Source organism: Saccopteryx leptura, unplaced genomic scaffold, assembly GCF_036850995.1.
Source record: "Saccopteryx leptura isolate mSacLep1 unplaced genomic scaffold, mSacLep1_pri_phased_curated manual_scaffold_41, whole genome shotgun sequence".
Taxonomy (NCBI): domain Eukaryota; kingdom Metazoa; phylum Chordata; class Mammalia; order Chiroptera; family Emballonuridae; genus Saccopteryx; species Saccopteryx leptura.
In genome coordinates this window covers 325,483-349,929 of record NW_027095723.1, presented here as the reverse complement: position 1 = coordinate 349,929, position 24,447 = coordinate 325,483, and the positions used below count along the sequence as shown (strand labels likewise).

Sequence of the window (24,447 nt, the reverse complement as noted above, 5' to 3'; positions counted from 1 at the left end):
CACTAACTGACTCCCCTCACACCTCAGGTCACTTAAGGCCATGTAGTCACAAGTTCCTTGGCAGGTCACTTGGGGTAGATTATAAAAATGGCTAGCAGGCCCTGGCCAGTTGGCTCAGCGGTAGAGCGTCGGCCTGGCGTGCGGGGGACCAGGGTTCGATTCCCGGCCAGGGCACATAGGAGAAGTGCCCATTTGCTTCTCCACCCCCCCCCCCTTCCTCTCTGTCTCTCTCTTCCCCTCTCGCAGCCAAGGCTCCATTGGAGCAAAGATGGCCCGGGCACTGGGGATGGCTCCTTGGCCTCTGCCCCAGGCGCTAGAGTGGCTCTGGTCGTGGCAGAGCGACGCCCGGAGGGGCAGAGCATTGCCCCCTGGTGGGCGTGCCGGGTGGATCCCGGTCAGGCGCATGCGGGAGTCTGTCTGACTGTCTCTCCCCATTTCCAGCTTCAGAAAAATACAAAAAAAAAAAAAAAATGGCCAGCAATTCTTCAGCTTTATATACCTACACATTTGCCATGTGGTGTTAGCAGCCCTTTCTGCCAAGAGATGGGGCCTATTTCTTCATCTCTTGACTCTAACATGGCCATGACTTGCTTTGGCCAATGAGACAATAGAAATGTGATCCAAGCAGAGGCTTGAAAGGATTTTATGCATTGAGGCATGACCTCTCTTGCTGCTAGGGACTCTGGGACCCCCATATGAATGAGCTGGAGTTAGTCTGTTGGATTATGAAAACTGAGGCACCCCACCCATCAGTCAGGCATTTTACAGAAGCAGAGTCACCTAGCTAGTCTATAGGTAGCCGCAGGCCCATGGGGAAGCCTAGTGCAGACAAGCTGCAGAGCTGACCTATATACTCATGAATAGCAGTAAATGATTGTTTTAAACTGGTAGACGTGGTGCTCATTTGTTATACAGTAAGAGCTGACTGATACAAACCCTTAACAGAAAGCAAAGTGTGCATTAAAAGGAGCTACACCTGGCCCTGGCCGGTTGGCTCAGTGGTACAGCATCGGCCTGGTGTGCAGGAGTTCCGGGTTTGATTCCTGGCCGGGGCACACAGGAGAAGTGCCCATCTGCTTCTCTACCCCTCCCCCTCTCCTTTCTCTCTCTCTCTGTCTCTCTCTCTCTCTCTTCCCCTCCTGCAGCCAAGGCTCCATTGGAGCAAAGTTGGCCTGGGCGCTGAGGATGGTTCCTTGGCCTCTGCCTCAGGCACTAGAGTGGCTCTGGTTACAGCAGAGCGACGCCCCAGATGGGCAGAGCATCGCCCTCTGGTGGGTGTGCCGGGTAGATCCCTGCATCCCGGCGCATGCAGGAGTCTGTCTGACTGCCTCCCTGTTTCCAACTTCAGAAAAATACAAAAAAAAAAAAGGAGCTACACCTTCAGTTGCGGACTGAAAACCTGAAGTCACAGAGTTCCATCCAAAGGATGGAGCTAGACTGTGCTGCCCTGAGGGTGTGGCCCCAGAATTTACCCTCCCCACACTGTCCCCTTGCCTTGACCTGCCCGTGCACACTGTCTTGGTCTCTCGTTGTGAAGCACAGAGGCATGTAGCTGGAAAGGTAGTGGACATGGAGGGAAGGCTCTTACCTGTAGAACTGGAGAAGGATGTAGGACCAACTGAAGTTCCCAAGGAGAGTGTGGAAGTCTCAGAAACTGAGGAGGAAGCATCAGAAATGAGAACGACGCAGCTTCACCTCGGAGATGCCAGAGACACTTTGGCTTTGATGCCCAAACTGTGTCAGAAGTTGGGGGCAGGAGCATAATAAGGGCCTAAAGACCTCCTTGCCCTCATTGAGGCCTTAGCTATAGGGGAGGGAAACTAGTTGCCCAGTTGCCCCCACCAATCACTGTAGGGTCATGGGGCCATCTCAGGTTTGAACACTTACCATGGGGGGTGGAGGTTAAGGCTGGTCTGCTGTAACCTGCAGAATGGGTAAGAGTGAGGTGGGATGTCTCAAAGGTTATTAAGAAAAGGATGAAGGGGTTGGGCCATTGGTGGAAGAGCAGATGCTATCAAGAGGTTGCCTCCCTATAGACAGTGAGTTGTGCCTCCTATAACTGTTCTCTGACTTTCCACCTTTCTCTGTGTATGATGCATACACACATGGTGGAGAATGGGGACCTCCCAAGGAGAGGAAAAGTAAGGGGAGAGAAACTGAGAAGCAGACATGGCTGTGTGCTCTGGCCAGAGTTCAGAGCATCGACAGAAAACTCTAACATGTGTTGCAGGGGACACTGTCACCACCAGATGCTCACCATTGACATAGAGATGATCCCTGTCCAAGATGTAGGGACCAAGCCAAGTGACACCATGGGTCTGGTGGCTTAGCTCCCCGTAGAGTTGCTCCCTGTCCAGCATGAAACCTGCCGGGTCAGAACGGTGGGTACAAATGGCATCAACTCCAGTGGCTGCTCCACCCTTTTCAGACCTGGGAAAAGGAGGACATAGAGATGGAGACAGGACTGAGACATCATTTTCTCAGTCCTCTTGTCTGTGGATGGCTGCTTATCTGCTCTCCTGGTCCAGGCGTGAGACACTCACAAGATAAGGGGTATCTCTGAGCCACCAAGGACCAGAATGGATGTCTTAGAGTCCAACAACCATCAACTCAACCTTAGCTCTGTCCCTTGTTGAATAATCCACATGGCTTCTCTCTGACTCAGCTCTCTCATCTTAGTGTCTTCAGCATGGAGAACACTAACTTGCTGGGGTTGTCATGGGATTCAGAAATGATGGATATAAAATACCCAGCCAGGTACAACAGAAGTGCTTGTAGTTAATTAATGAATTAAACGAATATTTACAAAGCAGCCACAGCACAGTTCCCAGGGAAATGGGATAGCAGCTCTGGATGGAGACTCATCAGCTCTCAGAAGGCTGATCCAGCCCAAGCTCTGGCTCTGAGCATTTGAGCAGGAGATGCTGCAGAGCAGAGGCCCCACCGCTGCCCACCTGCCTCCCGCAGTGCTGTCTCTCCGGGGCAGCCGGAGAGGCTCGGCCTGAAGGGATAGCCTGGGGGGACCAGCAGGCTGTCCTGTCACCGAGCACTGGTGGGGGAAACAGTGTCCCTGGCACCTCAGCAGGATAGAAGGTACCCAGAGTTAAGCAGTTTCTAGCTCTGGACTCCTAGACACTTGATAAAGGAGCAATGTGAGTTGTACTGCCTGGCGACACTGCTTGTGATGAAAATGGCCCCTGGTTGATGATCCACATCTTTTCTGGAAGGACCTTAAATGGCCATCAGTACCCATCAGGAAGCTAGAGCTTTGCACAGGCTTTCTTAGATGTAGGTGACCCTGTTAATGCACAGAGCTGTTATAAGAGATATTGGTTCCCTCTGGGACATGGAACATCTAAGCCAGGGTAACTCCAGCACCTATCCATTGAGGTTTCATTTCTTGGTATGTGGACTGTCATCTGCAATGTCAAAAAAACAGCCTTTCCACTGCCAAGAGCTTTCCTTCAAAAAATAAATGGCTTGTGCTGCCCTGCTGGTCTGCTGTTTGCTGCCCTGCTGCTTGCTGCCCACGTCCTTCTAAGTGTGGTAGGGTGTGGCCCATTCACAGCTGCAGGCCTGCCTGTCTGATTGGATGATCTCAAGTGGGAGGGACACAGCACTAGCACCTGGCCTGGGAACAGGGTGAGGCAAGCAAGGCACCCACACCCAGATAGCACATTTAAGGACGGGCTAACTCTTTTTTTTTTTTTTTTTTTGCATTTTTCTGAAGCTGGAAACAGGGAGAGACAGTCAGACAGACTCCCGCATGCGCCCGACCGGGATCCACCCGGCACGCCCACCAGGGGGCGACGCTCTGCCCACCAGGGGGCGATGCTCTGCCCATCCTGGGCGTCGCCATGTTGCGACCAGAGCCACTCTAGCGCCTGAGGCAGAGGCCACAGAGCCATCCCCAGCGCCCGGGCCATCTTTGCTCCAATGGAGCCTTAGCTGCAGGAGGGGAAGAGAGAGACAGAGAGGAAGGCACGGCGGAGGGGTGGAGAAGCAAATGGGCGCTTCTCCTGTGTGCCCTGGCCGGGAATTGAACCTGGGTCCTCCGCACGCTAGGCCGACGCTCTACCGCTGAGCCAACCGGCCAGGGCCGGGCTAACTCTTAGGGCTGTGCAAGCCTAGGGTTAGCACCTGAGGGTGAGCACCTCCTTAAGGGTTCTAGGCCCCTTGCTTCCCATAGCGTAGTCTAGCCCTGGCCAACCCGGCCAGCCCACACCTTGCCACACCTCCGAAGGCCAGACCAAGGGCAGGCTCACCTTAGTGTGGTCAGTCTGCAGCCAGCGTAGAGCGAACCAATGCTGCTGTTAGTGAACAAGGGCTGGAGCTGAGTAGGAAGGAGCAGATGGGTAAAAAATAAGTATACAACTAATCATCATTTAAAATATAGCATTTTAACATAAAACAACAGCTCCCTAACCTTCTCATACCACATTTCATTCTCTTATAGCAAAGAACCCTTTGGGATAAGTGTTATCGTCCCTGTTTACAGAGGAGGAAACAATACCACAAGACCGGTCACTACTCCAAAGTCACATCGCTTGTCTGCGGCAGCTCCAAGCTTTGAACTGAGAACTGCCTGACTCCCTAGCCCTCCCTATCCTCCAAAGTGGAGCAAAGAGGGGTGGGGCGGCAGTTGGAAAGAAAAATGGGTAGCAGGGGGCTCTCACCAGATACTGTAGAACTGACTCTGTGGAGTTGAACTTCGCAGAGCCTGGATGCATGTCCTCCGTGTGGCGCAGGTTGGTGATGGTGAAGCTGACAGTGAAGGGCACAAGGGCTGGGCCAGCAGCTGCAGGGGCGTGGGGGAGAGGGGGAGAAGCGACACCTGAGTCAGTGTTGGGCCAGATGTGGTGCAAAGGGTACTGGAACATAACCCTTGCTCGCTCCGAGGACTCCGTCAGCTTGGACATAAAGGGGAAGGATGCTCCTGTCCTGGGCTTTCTTTGGGTGTCAGTTCCTGTTTATCTGAGGCTGGACATGTGGCAGGGTGAGGAGTGGCAGCAGTGGTATATTTTGTCTGCCACGTACAGAAGTAAAGACGGTGGTATCGGGGTGCCCATTAGTGACTCAAAGATGGTGCCTGCCTATGAGCCTCTAGGTTATTGACCACTTCACAGCAGGCTGAATCAAGCTTACAAGGACTAAAGTCAAATTTTTACATGTCCAGTTGTAAGCATAGCCCAGACAAGTATGTTTTAGCACTTTGAACTGCTCTGCACCTGCACCCATCATCTGACAGCCATAAAAAGGATGAGGCTCGTGCCTATGAACAGCCTAAGCCCCTGCTGCCCTTCAGAGTGGGCCAACCCAGAGACCCTGCCCCACGGAGCTGCTGAGTGACATCATCGAGGCACACAGCCTCCTCTCTGGTCCCCTCCCCCATGGGGTTCCCTTGCCCTTCCCCCCTCAGTAGTGACCCCATGCCACAACCTCTTTTTTTTAATTTTTATTTTTCAATTATAGTTTACATTCAATATCATTTTGAATTTGTTTCAGGTGTCCTGCACAGTGGTTAGACAATCACATACTCTCCAAAGTGTTCCCCCTGATATTTCCAGTACCCACCTGGCACCATAAAGAGTTATAACAATATTATTGGCAATATTCTCTATGCTGTACTTACAACCCTGTGGTAATTATTTGTGAATGTCACTTTGTACTTAATCCCTTCACCTTTTCCACTCAATGCCCCAACCCTCTTCTCCTCTGGCAACCATTAGTCTGTTTTCTGTTTCTATGAGTCTGTTTCAATTTTGTTTATTCCTTTATTTTGTCCATTGAAGGTGTCGGCTCTGAGGGTCCTCCTACCCATCAAATCCAAAGGCTGCCAATAAATCTTGTATAGGCTACTGCCATCTGGTGGTCATCCATTTCTCCTTACTCACCCTTGAAATTCCTATTCTGGGTTGAACTGGCAGGAGAAAAAAACGAGAAATGGATACTTAAGGACCATAAGTTTATCTAGGCTCGAGCCAGTTTCTTCCTCCTACCAGAGTACCTTTGAGGACCTTTCCAGCCAGGTTCACCCTTCAATGCCTCATCTGGGAATTTGTCTGAGGGGCCATTTGCCAAATAAATTTTCCCCCAATTTACTCAGTTTATTGACTTACTAAGGCTTATTTCATGAATAATTCCTCTCAAGTATATTCTCATTCAAGAGTATATTTAAAGCATATGTAAAGGACTACTTACAGCCTGACCTGTGGGGGTGCAGTGGATAAAGCAATGACCTGGCATGCTGAAGTCCCTGGTTCAAAACCCCTGGTTTGCCCAGTCACATACAAGAAGCAACTCTACGAGTTGATGCTTCCTACTCCTCCCCCTCCTTTCTCTCTCTCTCTCTCTCTCTCTCTCTCTCTCTCCTCTTTCTAAATTCAATTTTAAAAACCCAGGTTTTTTTGTTTGTTTTTTGTTTGCAGAAACTCGGTCGTTTACAGAAACAGGTTATAGAGAATGGCTTAGGATGCTGAGTGCTGGGGGTGGGACTGGTATTCAAGAACACTGCAGGGGCTGGTAGGCCTGCCATGCACTCTGAGTGCCCTGTGGCTACACTGGAGTGATGCCACCACTCCTCCCCTCCTCTGTGTCCCGAGATCAGAACCCAACAGGAGTGACTGGGAGCGTCTTCAGAGAAGAGAATGCTTACCTGTGGGACTGGAGAGAGGAGCTGTGATCCTGGCAGAAACTGTGGCCACCATAGACACTGGGGAGAAAATACCCATGAGCTTGGGGTGGGGAACCAGCATATCACCTTGGTCCCTATTCATTGGAGTCTGGGGGTGGAGTAGGGGGTGAGTGTGGAGGCAGTGGGCTCTTGGCTTTTCCATTCCTAAAGGGTGGGACTTACAGGGTTACAAGACTTCTAAACCTTAGAATACTCACTGCTGGGGGTGGTGGCCCAGGTCTGGTGGGTGTAACCTACATAGGGAGAGAAAGATAAGGTGAGGACAGAGAAGGATGAAGGAAAAGGAAAAAGGAAAATCTGGGCCCTGCTGAGATGTAAAAAGATGGCAGCTCCTCACCATTGATGTAGAGACTGTCCTGGTCCAGGGTGTAGGGGCCCAGCTGGGTGACGCCACGGGTCAGCTGGCTCAGCTCCCAGTACAGCCGCTCCCTGTCCAGCCTGGGGCCCGCGGGGTCAGGGCGGTGTGTGCAGACGATGTCTGCTCCAGTGGCTGTCCCATCCTTCTTGGGCCTGGGAAGGGTGGTTAAGGGGGATGACAATAAATTAAATGAGTTCCTGAAGAGGGGTCCTGACATTCCTGGGGGAAGGACAGGACGGGGCAATAGGAAATGAGGAGGCTGGTAGAGAGGTGAGAAGTTGACTTAGATTCTCTGAGCTCACTGATGTCTAGCCGGTCTGGGCCTTTGAGCAGAGTCAGTGGATGAGATAATTATTCTTTAATTACAAGGCAGAAACCTGCATCTTCAAGGCTTGAGGACAGCAGAGCTTATACTTGAGATGTATAGAACTGGAATTTGGGGTTAAAGCAAATGCAAAAGACACATTTGGCTTGAGAAAATTCTGGGGACAGAATCGAAAACCTAAAGGAAATGCCCTCACTAGTCCAAGGGAAGGGAGGGGGGAGTTCAGAAGGATGATCAGGTTAGGGGTTCAATCCTGCTCTGCAGAACCCGGGGACAGTTGATGGGGAGGTACACCTGGAAGAGGCATTGGTCTTGGAGCATGCACCTCCCGAATTCCAACCCTGCTGGGTACGTGGACAGGGAGAGTAGGAAGCAATGGGACCGAACTTCTCAGGTCTAGGAGCACCTGAGGCTGTCCTGACTGGTTATTCCAAGGTCTTACCTTAGCATGGTCAGTCTGCAGCCCAAGTAGAGGGGCCCCACACTGCTGTTCTTAAACAAGATTCTGAGCTGCAGAGAAGGGAGAAGGAAGTGAGTGGTTGGGCAGGGCAGAAGTGAGACGGATGGGGCTGGCATTAGCGGTTGGGGCTTGCGGCTATGGAGACAAAGATGGGGGGGGGTGGAGTCTACTTCCACAGGTGTGACTCCAGTGGGTGGATGGGATTTGCATTGGCAGTTGGGGCAAGAGTGAGGTGGGCCAGCATTTACTTCTGTGGGTGTGGCAGGGATTAGGTGGGCCAGCCTCAGGGGCTGGGGCAGGTGTGAAGTGGGCAAGGCTCTCACCAGTTTCTGCAGAACTCTTTCCGTGGTGTTGAACTGCCGGGAACCAAAGTGGCCCATGTTCTCCTCATAGTGCAGATTAGTGATGGTGAAGTTGAGAGTGAAAGGCACCAGGGCAGGGCCAGTGGCTGCAGTGGAGGGGAGATGCCCACTGAGCCCACCCTACGCTCAGTGAGCCCGAGTGTGGGGCATCCCACAGTGTGTTATCACACATTGAGGAGGGGGAGCCTTTTCCCCAACAAGCAGCTTCAACAGAGAGCAGACCTGACAAGTATGAACTGAGGGGCACTGGGGACAAGTATGAGAAACTGCGCCATGGAGGTAACCTCTCCATAAACAGAGAACAGATACATCTGACCCTCCAGTTGCTAAAATTCCAGACACATAGCCTCTTTTCCTAAGGTTTTTATTTTTCACCCAAGTTGTTTCTATGAGATCCATTTATTTATTGATTTAAAAAATTTGTTTGAAGAAATGTTCACATTGTGTTATGGGTCAAGACCTGTTTTAAGTGCTTTACTTACATTGAACTCTTTTAATCTTTGAGGTAAACCCTTTAGGGGAAGGAAGTGTTTTTATATCCATTTTACAGATGTAAAAACTAAGCCCAAGGGAAGTTAAATAATTTGCCCTGAATCACATAAACCTAAATGGAATCTGTGTTCTTATCCTCACCCCTCCACCTAGGACCATAGGCAGGTCCCACCTGCAGTGACCTCATTCTCGACTCAGTGAACAAGGGTCCAGATGCTTTCAGGTAAGGTGACCAATCGTCCTCCTTTAGGGAGGACTGTCCTTCTTTTGTAAGTTCCATCCTTCCTCGAAGTGTCCTCCTACATGTCCTCCTTTTTGATATTGGAAGACTAACCTGTAAATGTCTGTATTTGATCGATGCAGTTGATCCATTGCGTGTGATGTGACGTATTTGTATCTAAATGAGTACTTTTTTCTTACAACTATTAAAAATTAGTAGGCAGGTAAGCATAATTACAACATAAAATATTACAAATGTTTTTATTATGCATTTATCATATTATGGTGTATTATTGTTGCAATGAATAAAATGTTTTTTTTTTTATTTACAATATTGTTTTCTTCAATTTATTTTTGTCTTCTTTTCATTGTAAAAAAGTTGGTCACCTTATTTTAGGAGGCCCTAACTAGTGAGTATGATAGAACTGAATAATACAGTGGTAATGTGTGCTCATCTAGGAGCCTCATCAGGGACAGTGGGTGTTATAAAAGTCTATCATGACCCAGTGGGAGCCTAGGAGTGGTCATTCCAACCAGAATCTGCTGACATCCCTGACCAGAACCTGAAGGAGGGCATTTCTAAGTATGAACAGCTCATGTAGTTCCCATTTCCTGGAAACGAAAATTAAAGAGCCTAGACTAGAGAAAGAAGCTCCGCCCACTTATACCCCACCACGCACCTCTGCAAACTCACCCAAGGCCATTCTGATTGTAATTCAACACCTACTTATAGCCTCACTTCTTTACTGTCTGTCTGTCTTGCTGGAAGACCATCAAAGAGGAGGCCCCTTACTGTTCTGTTTGCTTTGCGTTACCAGGGCCTTTTCTTCAGGAAGCACTAAATGCATTCTCATTGAATAAAGAAATGGTCATTACACTTCATTTCAGAACTACAGAGAGGAAGCCCTACCTATGGAGACTGGACCTGGAGTCGCTGAAATAGCTGGGGAGATAGTGGAGGCCACAGTCGCTGAAAAGAAATCACAGTGAATCAAACATGGTGGATGAGGGCTTTCCCAGCCAAAGCAGGTCCATCCTGGAACCTTCGATCCTCTCCCTGTTTATCCTCAACCCCATACCAGGCTTCTCTTTTCTGAGCAGGGGAGTGAAGGTGTGGAAAAATCAAAGTTTTCTGCCTTTTTTCCCCTCCCTGGAGAAGCATGGTAAAGATGGCAGAGAGAAGAGATGGGCCCCATGGCAAAGCGACAGGACACAAATTGCTACTCACCGCTGGGGGTGGATGTCAGGGCTGGATGGGTGTAACCTGGAGAAACAGGGAGAGAGAGGATAAAGACTCATAAGGAGGGGGCTGGGAGGATGTGTAAAAAATCTGGGGCCAGCCTGACCAGGTGATGGTGCAGTAGATAGTCAGTCTGGGAAGCTGAGGACCCCCAGGTTTGAAACCCCTAGGTCACTGGCTTGAGCGCTGGCTCATCAGGCTTGAGCACAGGCTCACCAGTTTGAGCACGGGGTGGCTGGCTTGACCATGGGGTCATAGACATGACCCCATGGTTGCTGGCTTGAGCCCAAAGGTTGTTGGCTTGAGCCCAAGGTTGTGGGTTTGAGCCCAAGGTCGCTGGCTTGAGCAAGGGGTCACTGGCTCTGCTTGAGCCCCCCCCCCCCCACCTGTCAAGGTACATATGTGAAAGCAATCAATGAACAACTAAGGTGCCACAACAAAAAAATTGATGCTTCTCATCTCTCTCCCTTCCAGTCTCTCTGTTCCTATTTGTCCCTCTCTCTGTCTCTGTTAAAAAAAAAATATCTAGGGCTCATTGAATGTTTATGAATGGATTTAAGCAGCATTTTTGGAGCACCCTCAGAACAAAGACCCCATAAACAAACCCCAAAGAATACTACTAGAGCAGAAGGAAGAATTTCTGTATCAGGTCATCTGTCATCTTCATTCTTCTGCCATCTGCCCCAACCCCCTTCACTGAGTGTCTGATCTCTCAGTTTATCTCTGGAAAAGCTGTGGACATACGCCCTGAGGGAACAACCAAAGGCATTGGCAAGTTTGGGACAAGCTCCAATCCTCCCCACACCCCAGGGGACAGGAGATTCAGATGTCAGCCGTGAGCCCAGAGCACACAGTCGGCACAGAAATCCCAGTGGCAGCACTTCCACTCACCGTTGACATAAAGGCTGTTCCTGTCCAGCGTGAAGGAGCCCAGCCGGGTGACACTGTGGGTCTCGTGGCTCAGCTCTCTGTACAGCTGCTCTCTGTCCAGCCCAGCGCTTGCGGGTACAGAGTGGTAGGTGCAGATGGCGTCCACTCTGGTGGCCCACCCATTCTTCTCAGGCCTGGGGGGTGAGAAGCAACACAGGTATGAGGGTATACGCAAGACTGATGGTGAGGGAGGCTGCAAGAATGAAATATTTAGAAAAGCCACAAAGCTGAAATAATCTTCTTTAGAAGGCAAAACATAAAATGAGACAATATATCTGGAATCTATTTATCAATAAATGAAGAAGGTGGATTAAAACTCAAGTTGGCACAATGTTTGTTCATCTTTCACATGCCAGGCTCCTGCTACCCCACTCAGAGATTAAGGCCAAAGTGAGAAAATATTCAGGTGGGAGTAGCACCAAGACTTTCATCATCTTTGAGTACCTGAATTGTGGGTTAAGAAATGTGCATGCCACAAGGACTGTTCAGTTTTTGCTTTTTAAATATCCCTTGGTACAATTTAACTGCAGAAATGACAAGGCTCTAACTCCTGAGAGATGTTCTACACCTTGGTTAGGACCTGCCAGGAGACAAAACAGAAGGCTGAGAAACGGGGACTGGGGTAGGCTCAGTAGGAGCAGCATCATGGGTACCCAGAGCCTGCTACATGTGAGGAACGCGCAGGCGGAAAACAGAAACTAGGTCTGGGAGGTGTGGACCATGAGCATCGCTCCCGAGCATCTCACCTGAGTGAGGTCAGTCTGCAGTTGGAATACAGTGGGCCGATGCTGGTGTTCTTGAACAAAGAACCAAGCTGAAGAGAAATAAGAGGGAGGTAAGCAGGAGAAGGGAAGGGGGCTAGGTAGCAATGAGGAAGAGTGGGCAGCAGGCAGCTCAGGGCTCTTACAATGGACTGTAGGACCTCTTCTGTTGTGTTTAACTTTGCAGATCCTGGATGCCCCATCTCTGACACGTACGGCAGGTTGGTGATGGTAAAGTTGAGGGAAAATGGCACCAGGGTAGGGCTTGTTGCTGCAACTGGAAGGCAGATGAGAGGACCTATCCTGAGCCTGCTAGGACTCTGTTTGGTCCAACCTGCAGCCTCTGAGCCCTCACACATATGGGCTCTGATTTCCTCACCACAGGGCTCTACCCAGCTTTGTTCTTAATCCAAAGCAGGAGAGTCCACCATGTAAGTCATACCCAATGCTCTTGGTATCTAGAATCGGTTCTTCTCCCAGAAGCTCTGATTTGGAGGTCCTTAATGTGACACCAAGACTTTTATCAGAGCTTCTGGGAGAAGAACCAATTCCAGATATCAAGAGCATTGGCTATGACACAGATGTCATACATTTGTACCGGGTAGAATCTGACAGTAATTAAAGATCAGAACCAGGGAAGGAAAAGAGTGTTTCCACACATCTCAACGAATCATACGTCATTCCTTCCTTTCCTGGGAGAATCCACGTATTTCTTATAGACCACCATCCGCAACTCACTGCAGTAGACACTAAGGGACACAAAGCAGTCAGACATAGTTTTCTCATGCAGCAGGTTACTTACTTTGAGGTCAACAGAAACAAACATAGTGCCCAAATACAGAGAAAATGCAAGAGTGGGCAACGTATTTATTTTATAAATAAGCAACAGAATTTAAAGTGAGTGATAATAAAAATTTCCCATGCCTTCCTTGCCTAAGATGATAAAAAGTTTTTAAAAGGAGAGTAAATAATATTAGTTTGAGCATAGCACTTGGTCCATATTCAGTACTCAATTATGTCAGATATGATCTGTTACCTTTTGATAACCACCATCATCACTGTCACCATTACCATCTATTTATTTATTTATTTATTTATTTATTTATTTATTTATTTATTTATTTATAAGAGAGAGAGAAGAAGGGGTGTGGGGGAGGAGAGAGATGAGAAGCATCAACTTATAGCTGTTTCACTTTAGTTGTTTTTATTGATCACTTTTTATATGTGCCTTGACCGGGAGGCTCAAGCTGAGCCAGTGATTTTGGGGTCAAACTAGTGACCTTTGGGCTTCAAGCCAGTGACCTTTGAGGTCAGGCCAGCCATCCTGGGATCATGTTGATGACAAGCTTGTGCTCTAGCTGGCAACTTCAGGATTTCAAACAGGGCCCTCAGCGTCCTGGGCTGACACCCAATCCACTATGCCACTAACAGGCACCACCATCATCTTTATTATCGCCACCATCATCATCCTTCACCTCACCATCACCATCATTATTATTAGTAAAAACCACATCCATCATCATCCGCATTATCACTATCATCATCTTCACTCTCATAATTAATACCATCATCATCACAATATATATATTTCTATCACAAGAATATAAGCTCTATGAGGGAAGATATATATATTTTTTATGTTCCCTGCTGTACCTCCAGGGTCTGGCATAGAGTAGGTGCTCAATAGGTTTGTTGATTGACTCATTATTACTAGGTTTACTGTGCCTTTTCCTCTTTATTTGAGTGAATAATGTCAGAGATGTTTACTCATCAGGCACTCTCTACCAGATGTGCCATTGACTGGTCCTTACCTGTGAGGCTGGAGAATGAAGATAGAGTCCCAGAGTTGCCAAGGTCAACTGTGGAAGTCCCAGGAGCTGTAGAAAGGCCCTTGTCAGTGAGAGCAGAAGGGCATTCATATGGCAGAAATGCCAGCAGCAGATATTATTCATTGGGTTTACTGCATGCGGGGCTTGAGCTGCGATTCCCTCCAGAACTGGGCATGAGGGATAAGTAAAGATCTTGTGTCCTCCCAGGAGTGCCTTCCCTTGTGGAGAGGACATAAGAGGGCATGAGGAGGGTCAGCTCCTTCCTTGGCTGGTGTGGGGGCAGCGGGATACCAATTGTATACTCACTGCTGGTGATGAGTGTGGAGCTCCAAGGGGTGAATCCTGTAGCAAGAGTGAGCAAGGTTAGTGGGTAAAGGTTGAAGGAGAGGGGGGAGACCAAATATGGGGTAGGGTTACCCTGATGCGATGGCAGGGGTCCCCCGGGGTGGAAGCTGTTGGGAATTTTCCACCAACCCCCTCACATCAGGAAAGAAGGCCCTGAGGGTGAAGTCAGTCCAAGATGAAAAATAAGCCATTAGGTCCACATCATTCCGGGCTCATAGCCAAGCCCCTAAGGGCCAGACAGGAAGTGTGACCTTAAGTCAGAGGGCAGAGGCTTCCCAGTAAGAAGGAAGAGACCACATCACAGCTACTCACCATTGACATAGAGACTGTCCTTGTCCAGCATATAGGGTCCCAGCACGGTGACACCATGGGTCAGCTGTCTCAGCTCCCAGTAGAGCTGCTCTCTGTCTAGGGCAGGCGCTTCAGGGTCAGAGCGATGAGTGCAGATGACATCTACTTTGGTGGCTGTCCTGTCCTTTTCAGGGCTGGGTGAGAACCTCCACATGGTTGGTCCAACTGTCTCTCCATCATTCATCCTTCCCTCCCTCCCTTTGCCAGCCCCTAAGACAGGAACTTGGGAAACTTTAACAAGGACTCTGCTGTCTTCAGGAGCATAAACAAATAACTGGGAAATCACGGGACTCCAAGCCCCTTGCCTGACTGGGAGAGAAGCATGATGATGACAGTGTTTGACACGCACAGAGAAGGCCCTATTGATGGAAGTGAACTATCCTGAAGATGTCAAGTGAAGTCAAGACAGCCAAGTCTTGTCACAGCACCTCACGGGTACAATGAGGTGCTTAGAGTCAAGCTGTAATGGGTGGCAGTGGCTCCAGAACAGTGACATTTCCTTCAGGGAGTTAGGGTTTTCAAACAGTGGGATTAGAAAACTAAAGTTACCCTCTCTAGATCACATGGACCAACAGGGCTGGGGCATTTCTTTTTGTGTGTGTGTGTGACAGAGACAGAGAGAGGGACAGATAGGGACAGACAGACAGGAAGGGAGAGAGATGAGAAGCATCAATTTTTTCTTGTAGCACCTTAGTTGTTCATTGATTGCTTTCTCATATGTGCCTTGACTGGGGAGCTACAGCAGAGCAAGTGACCCCTTGCTCAAGCCAGCAACCTTGGGTCCAAGCTGGTGAGCCTTGCTCAAACTAGATGAGCCCACGCTCAAGCTGGTGACCTCAGAGTTTCGAACCTGCATCCTCTGCATCCCAGTCTGATGCTCTATCTACTGCACCACCACTTGGTCAGGCTTGGGGCATTTCTAAAGCAACTCAAAGGACGAAATGGCCTGAATGATGTCCTTTGGGTCAGTCTGTCTGGAAGCATGACTCGTCCAACCATGACTCAGGGCTAACATAAGGCCTCCATGCCTCAGCACCCATCTCCAGGGAGAAAGGGACTCCTACAACCCAGGGCCATGAGTGGGTGCTGCCCATAGTGACAACTACTAATTATTAAATATGTACTATGCAGTAAGCAGGCACTTTGTCCTCATTATCTTGTCATTTAATCCTCAAAGCATCTTTATAGATCATATTGCTCAATTCCTACAATTTTTATTATACCCATTATAATATATAACACAACTTATATAATATAAATATAATAAATAACCATCTATAAATATATCTATTGACTTATATTTTTATTATTATATTGTTTTATACATATATAAATTATATATTATGCTTGCTATACACATAACTAATATATAAATATATGCATATTTAAGCTAAATAATATAGAATTTTGATCATGTATATTAGGTATTACACCAGTGTCAACCCATTTTCACCCCCAGCTATAATGTCCAGATGCTATTTTTAGGGGAGAGTGTTGCCTAAGCCCCCCACCATCCTTGGGTAGGGCAGAGTCCCATCTGCTGAGTCTTACCCACTTAGGAGCACCCTTTCTCTCTGTAACACTAGTTTTTTTTCCCCTCTTAGATTCTTCAGGAAAGTTTTTGTAGAGTGGGTGTCAGATTGGTCTTTTCCACACACCGCAAAGTCATATTGTGGGCAGAGCAGACAGTGCTGCTTAAGGGCTAGGTGTTTGGATCTACAACCCAAAATGGTGGGATTTCTCTGTAAAACCTGCACAATCTACTTAACCATGCTGAGCCTCAGTTTCTCCTTCTGCTCCTGTTGCATGAAGTAGTTGCAGGGACTGATGAGATTAAATATAAAGTATCAGCTCAGCACCCTGGGTATTAGTCATTTTTAGATGCTGTTATTGTTGTCTGTATTTTCAATGCTTAGTATTCATAGACGGTTGCTATTCCAAAAACAGATGAAGTCATGGAGCCCATAGGTTAGGTCCCTTATTGCAGACAAGCAGTGTTCTTAGGGAGGGGCTCACCTGAGTGAGGCTAGTCTGCAGCCTGCATAGAGTAATCTCAGATGGCTATTCTTGAACACAGATTTGAGCTAGGAGAGAGGAGAGGGGAGGTGAGAAGGAATGACTGAGGGAGGCCAGGAGGAGCTGGGGCATTGGTGAGCTGAATAGGGTAGAGGTAGTGAGGGTGAGGACATAAGTGGGGTGGGTGGGGCTGACACGAGGAGGCAGGCTGGGGTAAAGTGGGTGGAGCTGGCATTAGTGGGCAGGGCTCTCACCAGACCCTGCAGGATCCTCTCAGTGGCATTGAATTTCCTGGATCCAGGATGCTGCATGTCTTCCTCGAACTTCAGGTTGGTGGTGGTGAAGTTGAGGGTGAAAGGCACCAGGAAAGAGATGGCTGCTGCAGCAGGGGGAAGAAAAAGGAGTCCACACCTGAGTCAGACCTGGACTGAGCTCTCAGACAACTTCTGAGATGAAGGGTCTAGATATGAGGAAGCAGGGGTTTGAAGTAGGCGGGAAAGCTGCCTTAGGACCAAAGACAGAAGGTTATATAAAGAGCAAAGCAAGATGCTGTTAGATGCAATAGCATGCATATCTATTAGAATGGCTATTTAAAAATAAAAAAAGGAAAATAACAAGTGTTGCTGAGAATGTGGAGAAATTGGAACCCTCCTGTATTGTTGGTGGGAATGCTGGTGGAGCTGTTATAGAAATCAGTTCCTCAGAACAATTATTTTAGTTTTTTAATTGTTATTATTATTTTTTTAGTGAGAGGAGGTTGAGATAGACAGACTCCCATATGTGTCCTGGCAAGGATCCACCCAGCAACCCCTGTCTGGGGCTAATGGTCAAATCAACTGAGCTATCCTCAGCACCCTCAGCCAACGCTAAAACTGATCGAGCCACTGGCTGCAAGAGGGGAAGAGGGAGAGAAGGGGGTGGGGAGAGAAGCAGGTCGTCACTTCTCCTGTGTGCCCTGACCAGGGATTGAACCCAGGGTGTCCATATGCTGGGGCAAAGCTCTATCCACTGAGCCAACTGCCCAGGGACTCTCAGAAAATTAAACATAGGATTACCATATATTCCAGAAATTTCACTCCTAGATATACACCCAAAAGAATTGAAAACAGGGACTCACATACTTGAACACAAATATTCATAGTTATTGAATAAAATAGACAAAAGATGGAAACAACCTAAGTGTCCATCAACAAATGAATGGATAAACCAATGTGGTCTACCCATGCAATGGAGGAGTATTCAGCTATAAAAGGAATGAACTTCTGATATATGATACACTATGGATGAACCTTGGAAAGGTTATGCTAGCCAGACACAAAAGGACACATCTTGTATAATTCCCCTTCTGTAAGGAAGCTAGAACAGGAAAATTAATAGAGACATAAATTAGAAGAGAGGTTATCAGGGGCTGGGGGAAGGAAATGGGGAGTTAGTGCTTAATAGGGGCAGAGTTTATTTCTTTTTCTTTAAAAAATTAAATTTAATAAGGTGACGTTGATCAACAAGAGTACATAGATTTTGAGTAAACATCTCCACACCATTTGGACAGTCAATTATGTTGTATACCCACCATCTTACTTTTGTATTCCTCTTTATATCCCTGCCCCACCCACCCCTCCCTCTTCCCCTGGTAACCACTGCACTCTTTTCTATGTCCCTGAGTCTCAATTTTGTATCTCACCTATGTGTACAATCATATAGTTTTTAGCTCTTTCTGATTTCTTTATTTAGCTATAAGAAACGATGATATAGAATCATTTAAGACAATAGGAATGGACCTTGATAACATTATACTGAGTGAAATTAGAGTTTCTGTTTCAAATGTTGAAAAAGTCTTGGAAATAGGCAGTGGTAATGGTTGCATAATATTGTGAATATACACTTAAAAATGGTCAAAATAGCCCTGGTGGGTAGGCTTAGCTGTAGAGCAACATGTAGAAGTCCCAGGTTTATTCCCAGTCAGGGCACACAGAAGAAGTGACCATCTGCTTCTCCACCCCTCCTTCTTCTCTCTCTCTCCTCTCCCCTCCAGCAGCCATGGCTCGAATGGTTTGTTTGAGCAATTTGGCCCCAGGCACTGAGGATGGCTCCATGGCCTTGCCTCAGCTGCTGAAATAGCTCTCTTGCCAAGCAACAGAGCAGCAGCCCCAGATGGGCAGAGCATCACCCTGTAGGGAGCTTGCTGGGTGGAGCTCGGTTGGGGTGCATGCCAGAGTCTGTCTCTCGGCCTCCTCACTTCTCACTTAAGAATTTTTTTTAATTGGTCAAAATAGTAAATTCTATGTTGGTTTCAAATCCTCTCATAGCTCTTCACCAGCGTGAGGCCAAGGGCATGTTACTCAACCTGTATGTACTACCTCCATTTCTTTAACTGTAAAATGGGGGGAAATCACACTTTGTAAGAAAATTATGGAAATTAAATGACTATTAAAGGAGTTAGCACATTTCAAGGGCATTATGCTGAGTGAAAAAAGCCAGTCCCAAAGGTCACGTGTTGTATGATTCCATGGATATAACATTCTCAAAATAACAAAATTATAGAAGTGGTTTATAGATTAGTAGTTTCCAGGAGTTGGGCTGCGTGGGTGGGACTTATAAAAGAGTCAAAGGAGGTTTTTGTGGTGATGATACAGTTCTATATATTTTTATTTTATTTAAAAAAAATTTTTTAACTTTCATTTTTTTCTTAAGTGAGAGGCGGGAGGCAGGGAGGCGGAGACAGGCTCCTGCATGCATCCTGACCGGAATCCACCTGGCAGGCTCCCTACAATGTGATGCTCTGCCCATTTGGAGCCCCTACTTCTTCCCGTGGCAACCAAGCTATCAACACCTAAGGTGAGTGAGGCCATGGAGCCATCCTCAGTGCCTGGGGCCTAATTACTCGAACCATCCCAGTCATGGCTGCTGGAGGGTAAGAAAGAGAGAGAGAGAGAGAGAGAGAGAAGAGGGAGGGGTGGAGAAGCAGATGGTCACTTCTCCTGTGTGCCCTGACTGGGAATCAAATCCAGGACTTCCACACACTGGGCCGACACTCTACTGCTGAACCAACCGGCCAGGGCCCTGTTCTGTATCTTGATTCTGGTCATGGTTATGAAAATCTACAAATGTGATCAAATGGCATAGAACTACCCGCACACATACAGATACAGGTGCATGTAAAACTGAAATCTGAAATCTGAGTTCTGTAGATTTTAACAACGTGAATTGATTTCCTGGTTTTGATGTTGTACTATGGTCATGTCAGATGCTAATCATGGAAGAGAAGCTGGGTGAAGAGTACAGGAATCTCTGCACATTTTTTTTGCAACATCCTGTGTATCTATGTTCATATCAAAATGAAAAAGTAGAAATAAAAAGAAGAATTGTACAGGGTCTGGCAGGTAGTAAGTGCCGAACAACATGGTTATCTTTTATAGTTATTATCACCTATAACTGCATGTCTAATTTCCATCTTCCTCAATATACTGCAGACTGGGTGACAGGCGGGACCACACCTGACTTCACATCTCAACCTCTCTGCCTAGCACAGAACACGTGCCCAATAATATTTGTTGAACTAAATAGTCTGGCACTCCCAGTGCTAGGTGTGGTTACAGACATTTTCATTTAACCTTCACAATGACCATATGAAATATGATTCCTCAGTGAGGAAACCGAGTCACTGAAAGTGTAGGTAAATTGTTCAACGTGAACAGCTGGAGGGATGAGGCCACATTACTGCTCTTGAAGAGGTCAGAGCAGAGAGAGAGGGCACCCTTGGCAGCTCCAGCTTCCCTAAACAGCAGCCTTTCCTGCAATTCCTAGGTCCCATCTTTGAGGCTTCCTGGGAGGAGCTGGAAGAGATGTCACTCACCCGTGGAGCTGGAGAAGTGGGCTGGCACCGGCAAGGTCCTTGGGAAGAGCGTGGAGGTCACAGTATCTGAAGAGAAATGGTTTGGAGAAGGAATGGGGCCCCTGAGTGTGGCATGAATAACTTTGTGCATCTTTCTTGTTTAGCCCAAGCCACTAATGTTCAGGGAGACAAGCAGGTCTTCTGGATTCCTCTCCTCCCAGATCCCTGGGCCGGGGATTCAGGTGCTGTCCACAGGGGACCGGAGCACCCGGTCGTCAGGGCCCTGAGTACTCACCACTGGGGGTGGAGGCTGAAGTCTGGTGGGAAAAACCTGAAATGAGAAAAGGAGACATACTAGGATAGGAGTGGGGGAGCGATATCCGAGGTACAGGCCAATGACCACCACCCTCTATCCCAAACTGAGACTTTCAAGTCTAACAATTTGATAGTAATGATTCAGGTGCAACTACATCTTGTTCCTAAAGGGTTGAGAAATCAAAGCCTCAGGCCCTGGCTTCATGGGCTTGCAATTTATTTGGGAAGATATACCAACATTTCTAGAACATGGGTTTGCTAACTGTGCTTCTCAGGGTCGAGAGGGGGTTCTGAGATATTGGCAGGGAGAGAGATCAATAGCCAGACTCTTGGCCCTGGCCAGTTGTTTCAGTGATAGAACGCTGGCCCAGCATGTGGATGTCCCGGGTTTGATTCCAGGTCAGGGCACACAGGTGAAGCAACCATCTGCTTCTCCATCCTTCCCCCTCTCCCTTCTCTCTCTCTTTCTATCTCTCTCTTCTTCTCCCGTAGCCATGGCTTGGTTATAGCAAGTTGGCCCTGGGCACTGAGGATAGCTCCATGGCCTCACCTCAGGCACTAAAATAACTTGGTTGCAGAGCAATTGAGCAATAGCCTCACATGGGCAGAGCATTGCCTGTTATGGGGCTTGCCAGGTGGATTTTGGTTGGAGCACATGCAGGAGTCTATCTCTGCCTCTCCGCCTCTCACTTAACAACAACAACAACAACAACAACAACAACAACAACAAAAATAGCCAGACTCTTGAATCTCTATTAGCCTCAGCCAGAGGGATATTGTCATTCATCTGTCTGGAGGAGGGTTTTTGTGCCTCAGGCAAGTGTACAGATCAGTTCTCTGGAATGCACAGATGCCAAGGAAAGAGAAGAGTTTGCAAACTGGAGGGTCAGTGGGGTCCTTGAGTCATCAAGGGAGACTGCTCAGGCAGAAGACCATGCATAGGTAGGGTCCCATGGCAAAAAAGAGAGTCTGCATCCCCTCTGGTGCCCAGATTCTCAGCTTCACTTTATGGTTACAAAAAGGATGCTCACCATTGACGTAGAGGCTGTCCCTGTCCAGGGTGTAGGTGCCCAGCTGAGTGACACCGTGGGTTCCCTGGCTCATCTCCCAGTACAGCTGCTCTCTGTCCAGCTTAGGACCCACGTGGTCAGAACGGTACATGCAGACAGTATCAATTCCAGTGCTCATTCCGTTTTCCTCAGGTCTGGGTGGGAGAATAGGGGTTACACAGTGATGGGGAGGGGGGACTCCATGTAGGAGTGCAGAGAAGCAGGAGGACTAGTGGGCAGCCTGAAATGGCCTTGGTGTTGGAGGAGGGTCAGAAATAAATTGGACAGCCAAGGTCCCTGAATACAGAGGATAAAGCATCTCAAAATGTTGATATTTGTGCTAAACTTTAATATCACAATCATAACAAAGCAACATGCCCCTAACAACAGAAGTGTGGCAGAGAGGAAGAAGGAGTGCATTTGGCAATTGAACAAGGTGAAAAAAGGCAATGTCAAATTGCTGAAATCCTAGCTCTGCTACTTAATTTCTGGGTGACTCTGGATAAGTCTCTCAATCTCTCTGTGGCGTATTGTTTTAATCTGTCAAGTGAGGTAACAGGATGGACTTCACAGCACTTAGTACTAGTAAGTGCTCAATAAAAGGCATCAAGTTTTATTATGTATTACGAGGGCTGCCATTCTTGATATGAATGGACTTTGCGATAATTTAGCGTTTTTTGAAGGCAACACTGAGGCCAAGCAGCCAGCTGTGGGTGGGGGTAAGGATGAGGCTGTGTGGTATCCTAGAGCCAGACAAATCCCAGGGCCAGCAGAAAGGATAAGATAACAGCATCATGGCTGAAGGACCATGCTGAATTTGTTTGGAGCTGTGGGCATTCCACCCTCTTTAGTAAGTCTTGACTGGTTTCCCAAGCAAGTTCTATTCATCTAGGCACCTTCCCACTCTATAGAGTGGCTAATATTCAGGGCTGCATCCTCATTTGACTTCTATTTTTTTGTCCCTGATTCTTCTGGGGTCATTGTGTCAGCCACTGGTTTTATTACTATGAGGTCTAATCTCATTCTTTTGGCCAAGACCTCTCCTGAGCTCTATGCCATGTCGCCAACAGCCTCAGGGATGTCCTTCAGACCTCTTAGATTCCAGATATCTCAAACTAAGCTCATCATCTTCCCTCCTAAAAGCACAGAACCTCCTGCTCCTCATATGGTTCCACATTCATGCCAGAGCCAGAGATGTAAGAAGCTTCCTGAACTTTCTGCCATCTTGTTTTCCCCTATCCAAGCAATATCCAGGTCTGCTCCAACATCTCACTGGTGTCCCCACCTCCTCCTGTTCTATCATTACTTCAAAATTTTCCATCCCCATATCTACCAGTGTTTACTTTAAAGGACATCATGTCAGGGCTCTGCTTCCAACTCCACAGTTTCCTCGGCTCTGAATGAGTATGACTAATGCTTTTAGAACACCTACTAGTTGTTCCACTTTTACCTTTGCTGTCTCTTTTTATCTTTCAACAACTCTGGGAGATCAATGCTGATATAATTCTCACTTTAGAGTTGTGAAAACAAAGACATAGAGATGTTAAAGAACTTGCAACACCTCGAAGGGCTGGTGACAGAAACAGGATGTGACTTCATGCATTTGGACATAAGGACCAGAAGTACTCAGGCTTTTGCTGTGCAAAATATTATGGAAACTCCTTAGTATGACTTTAACTCCAGCTCTAATCTAAACACTTGATGTCATTCGCTTCTTGCAACTCATCCCACAATTTACCCACCACTTACACAACTATACTCCTGTGTACCCATTCATCTGCTCGGCAGTCCCCCCGGTCAGCTTCCTTCCTTCCTTCCTTCCTTCCTTCCTTCCTTCCTTCCTTCCTTCCTTCCTTCCTCCTCCCTCCCTCCCTTCCTTCCCTCCCTCCCTCCCTCCTTCCCTCCTTCCTTCCTTCCTTCCTTCCTTCCTTCCTTCCTTCCTTCCTTCCTTCCTTCCTTCCTTCCCCCTCCTTCCCTCCCTACTCCCTCCCTCCCTCCTTCCTTCCTCTTCCCTCCTTTCCTCCCTCCCTCCCTCCCTACTCCCTCCCTTCCTCCCTCCTTCCTTCCTCCCTCCCTCCCTCCCTCCCTCCCTCCCTCCCTCCCTCCCTTCCTTCCTTCCTTCCTTCCTTCCTTCCTTCCTTCCTTCCTTCCTTTCTTTCTTCCTTCCTTCCTTCCTCTTTTTCTTCTTTCTTTTATTCAATTGCTATTTTCCAGACATTGTACTCTTCAATTTCACAGAACTTCTCTCAAGCACCAGGGTAGTTCTCGCATCTGCCCCATTACTTAAGCTGTACCACCCTTTGAAGTACATTGGCCAATGTTTCTTCTAGCTAATGCACAGTCAACCATCAAAACACATCCCAGGCATCACCCTTCTCCAGACAGCTTTCACTCAGCTTCCCCAGTTGAGCTAAAGGCCGTTCTTTGCGCTCCTATGTGCTTTATCATTGCACTGACCCCATTCAGATGATGATTATAAGTCTATATGGCTACTGTGGGCACCTTGAGGAAATGACTCATGACCGATTCTCTGTGTCATTAGTGTCTGTCACAGGGTACTACCATTTCACGTTTACTGAATGAGTCAATGCTTCATTTTCTGACCAATGAACATGAATGCTTTGTGGATCTGCTTATCCAAATAGATTAAACTGATAAGAACAGATACTATACTTAATCTTAGCCAAAAGGCCGAGAAGCAATTTATCCAAATAATTGAAGACACTTCTTTGAGATAGCTCTCTCTGATGCACTCAGCCAGAGGGTATGCCTTCCAAGTTTGAATCTCTTGAAGTTGAAGATCCCAATCATCTATGATTTTGGCTTTGTGGATGTCATGTTCAGATCCTCACCTCTGGGTGAGCTTGTC

At 47.7% G+C, this 24,447-nt stretch overlaps 1 protein-coding gene and 1 pseudogene across 1 annotated transcript in view; both read right to left on the bottom strand.

Annotated features, from left to right (window-relative positions):
* The window catches only part of MUC16 (mucin 16, cell surface associated), a 142,097-nt gene that overhangs the window by 79,472 nt on the left and 38,178 nt on the right, over positions 1–24,447 (bottom strand). Inside the window, exons 18-40 of the mRNA XM_066358084.1 lie at positions 21,561–21,733; positions 20,510–20,545; positions 20,236–20,301; positions 16,637–16,761; positions 16,383–16,450; positions 14,328–14,500; positions 13,977–14,012; positions 13,653–13,718; positions 11,988–12,118; positions 11,827–11,894; positions 11,042–11,214; positions 10,139–10,174; positions 9,821–9,880; positions 8,161–8,285; positions 7,820–7,887; positions 7,032–7,204; positions 6,892–6,927; positions 6,656–6,712; positions 4,677–4,798; positions 4,266–4,333; positions 2,258–2,430; positions 1,888–1,923; positions 1,589–1,654 (exon numbers count right to left, since the gene is read on the bottom strand). Coding sequence (XP_066214181.1) covers positions 1,589–1,654; positions 1,888–1,923; positions 2,258–2,430; positions 4,266–4,333; positions 4,677–4,798; positions 6,656–6,712; positions 6,892–6,927; positions 7,032–7,204; positions 7,820–7,887; positions 8,161–8,285; positions 9,821–9,880; positions 10,139–10,174; positions 11,042–11,214; positions 11,827–11,894; positions 11,988–12,118; positions 13,653–13,718; positions 13,977–14,012; positions 14,328–14,500; positions 16,383–16,450; positions 16,637–16,761; positions 20,236–20,301; positions 20,510–20,545; positions 21,561–21,733 — 2,135 coding nt within the window. The remainder of the gene's footprint in view (positions 1–1,588; positions 1,655–1,887; positions 1,924–2,257; positions 2,431–4,265; positions 4,334–4,676; positions 4,799–6,655; positions 6,713–6,891; positions 6,928–7,031; positions 7,205–7,819; positions 7,888–8,160; positions 8,286–9,820; positions 9,881–10,138; positions 10,175–11,041; positions 11,215–11,826; positions 11,895–11,987; positions 12,119–13,652; positions 13,719–13,976; positions 14,013–14,327; positions 14,501–16,382; positions 16,451–16,636; positions 16,762–20,235; positions 20,302–20,509; positions 20,546–21,560; positions 21,734–24,447) is intronic.
* LOC136387009 (U2 spliceosomal RNA) lies at positions 24,157–24,281 on the bottom strand (annotated as a pseudogene).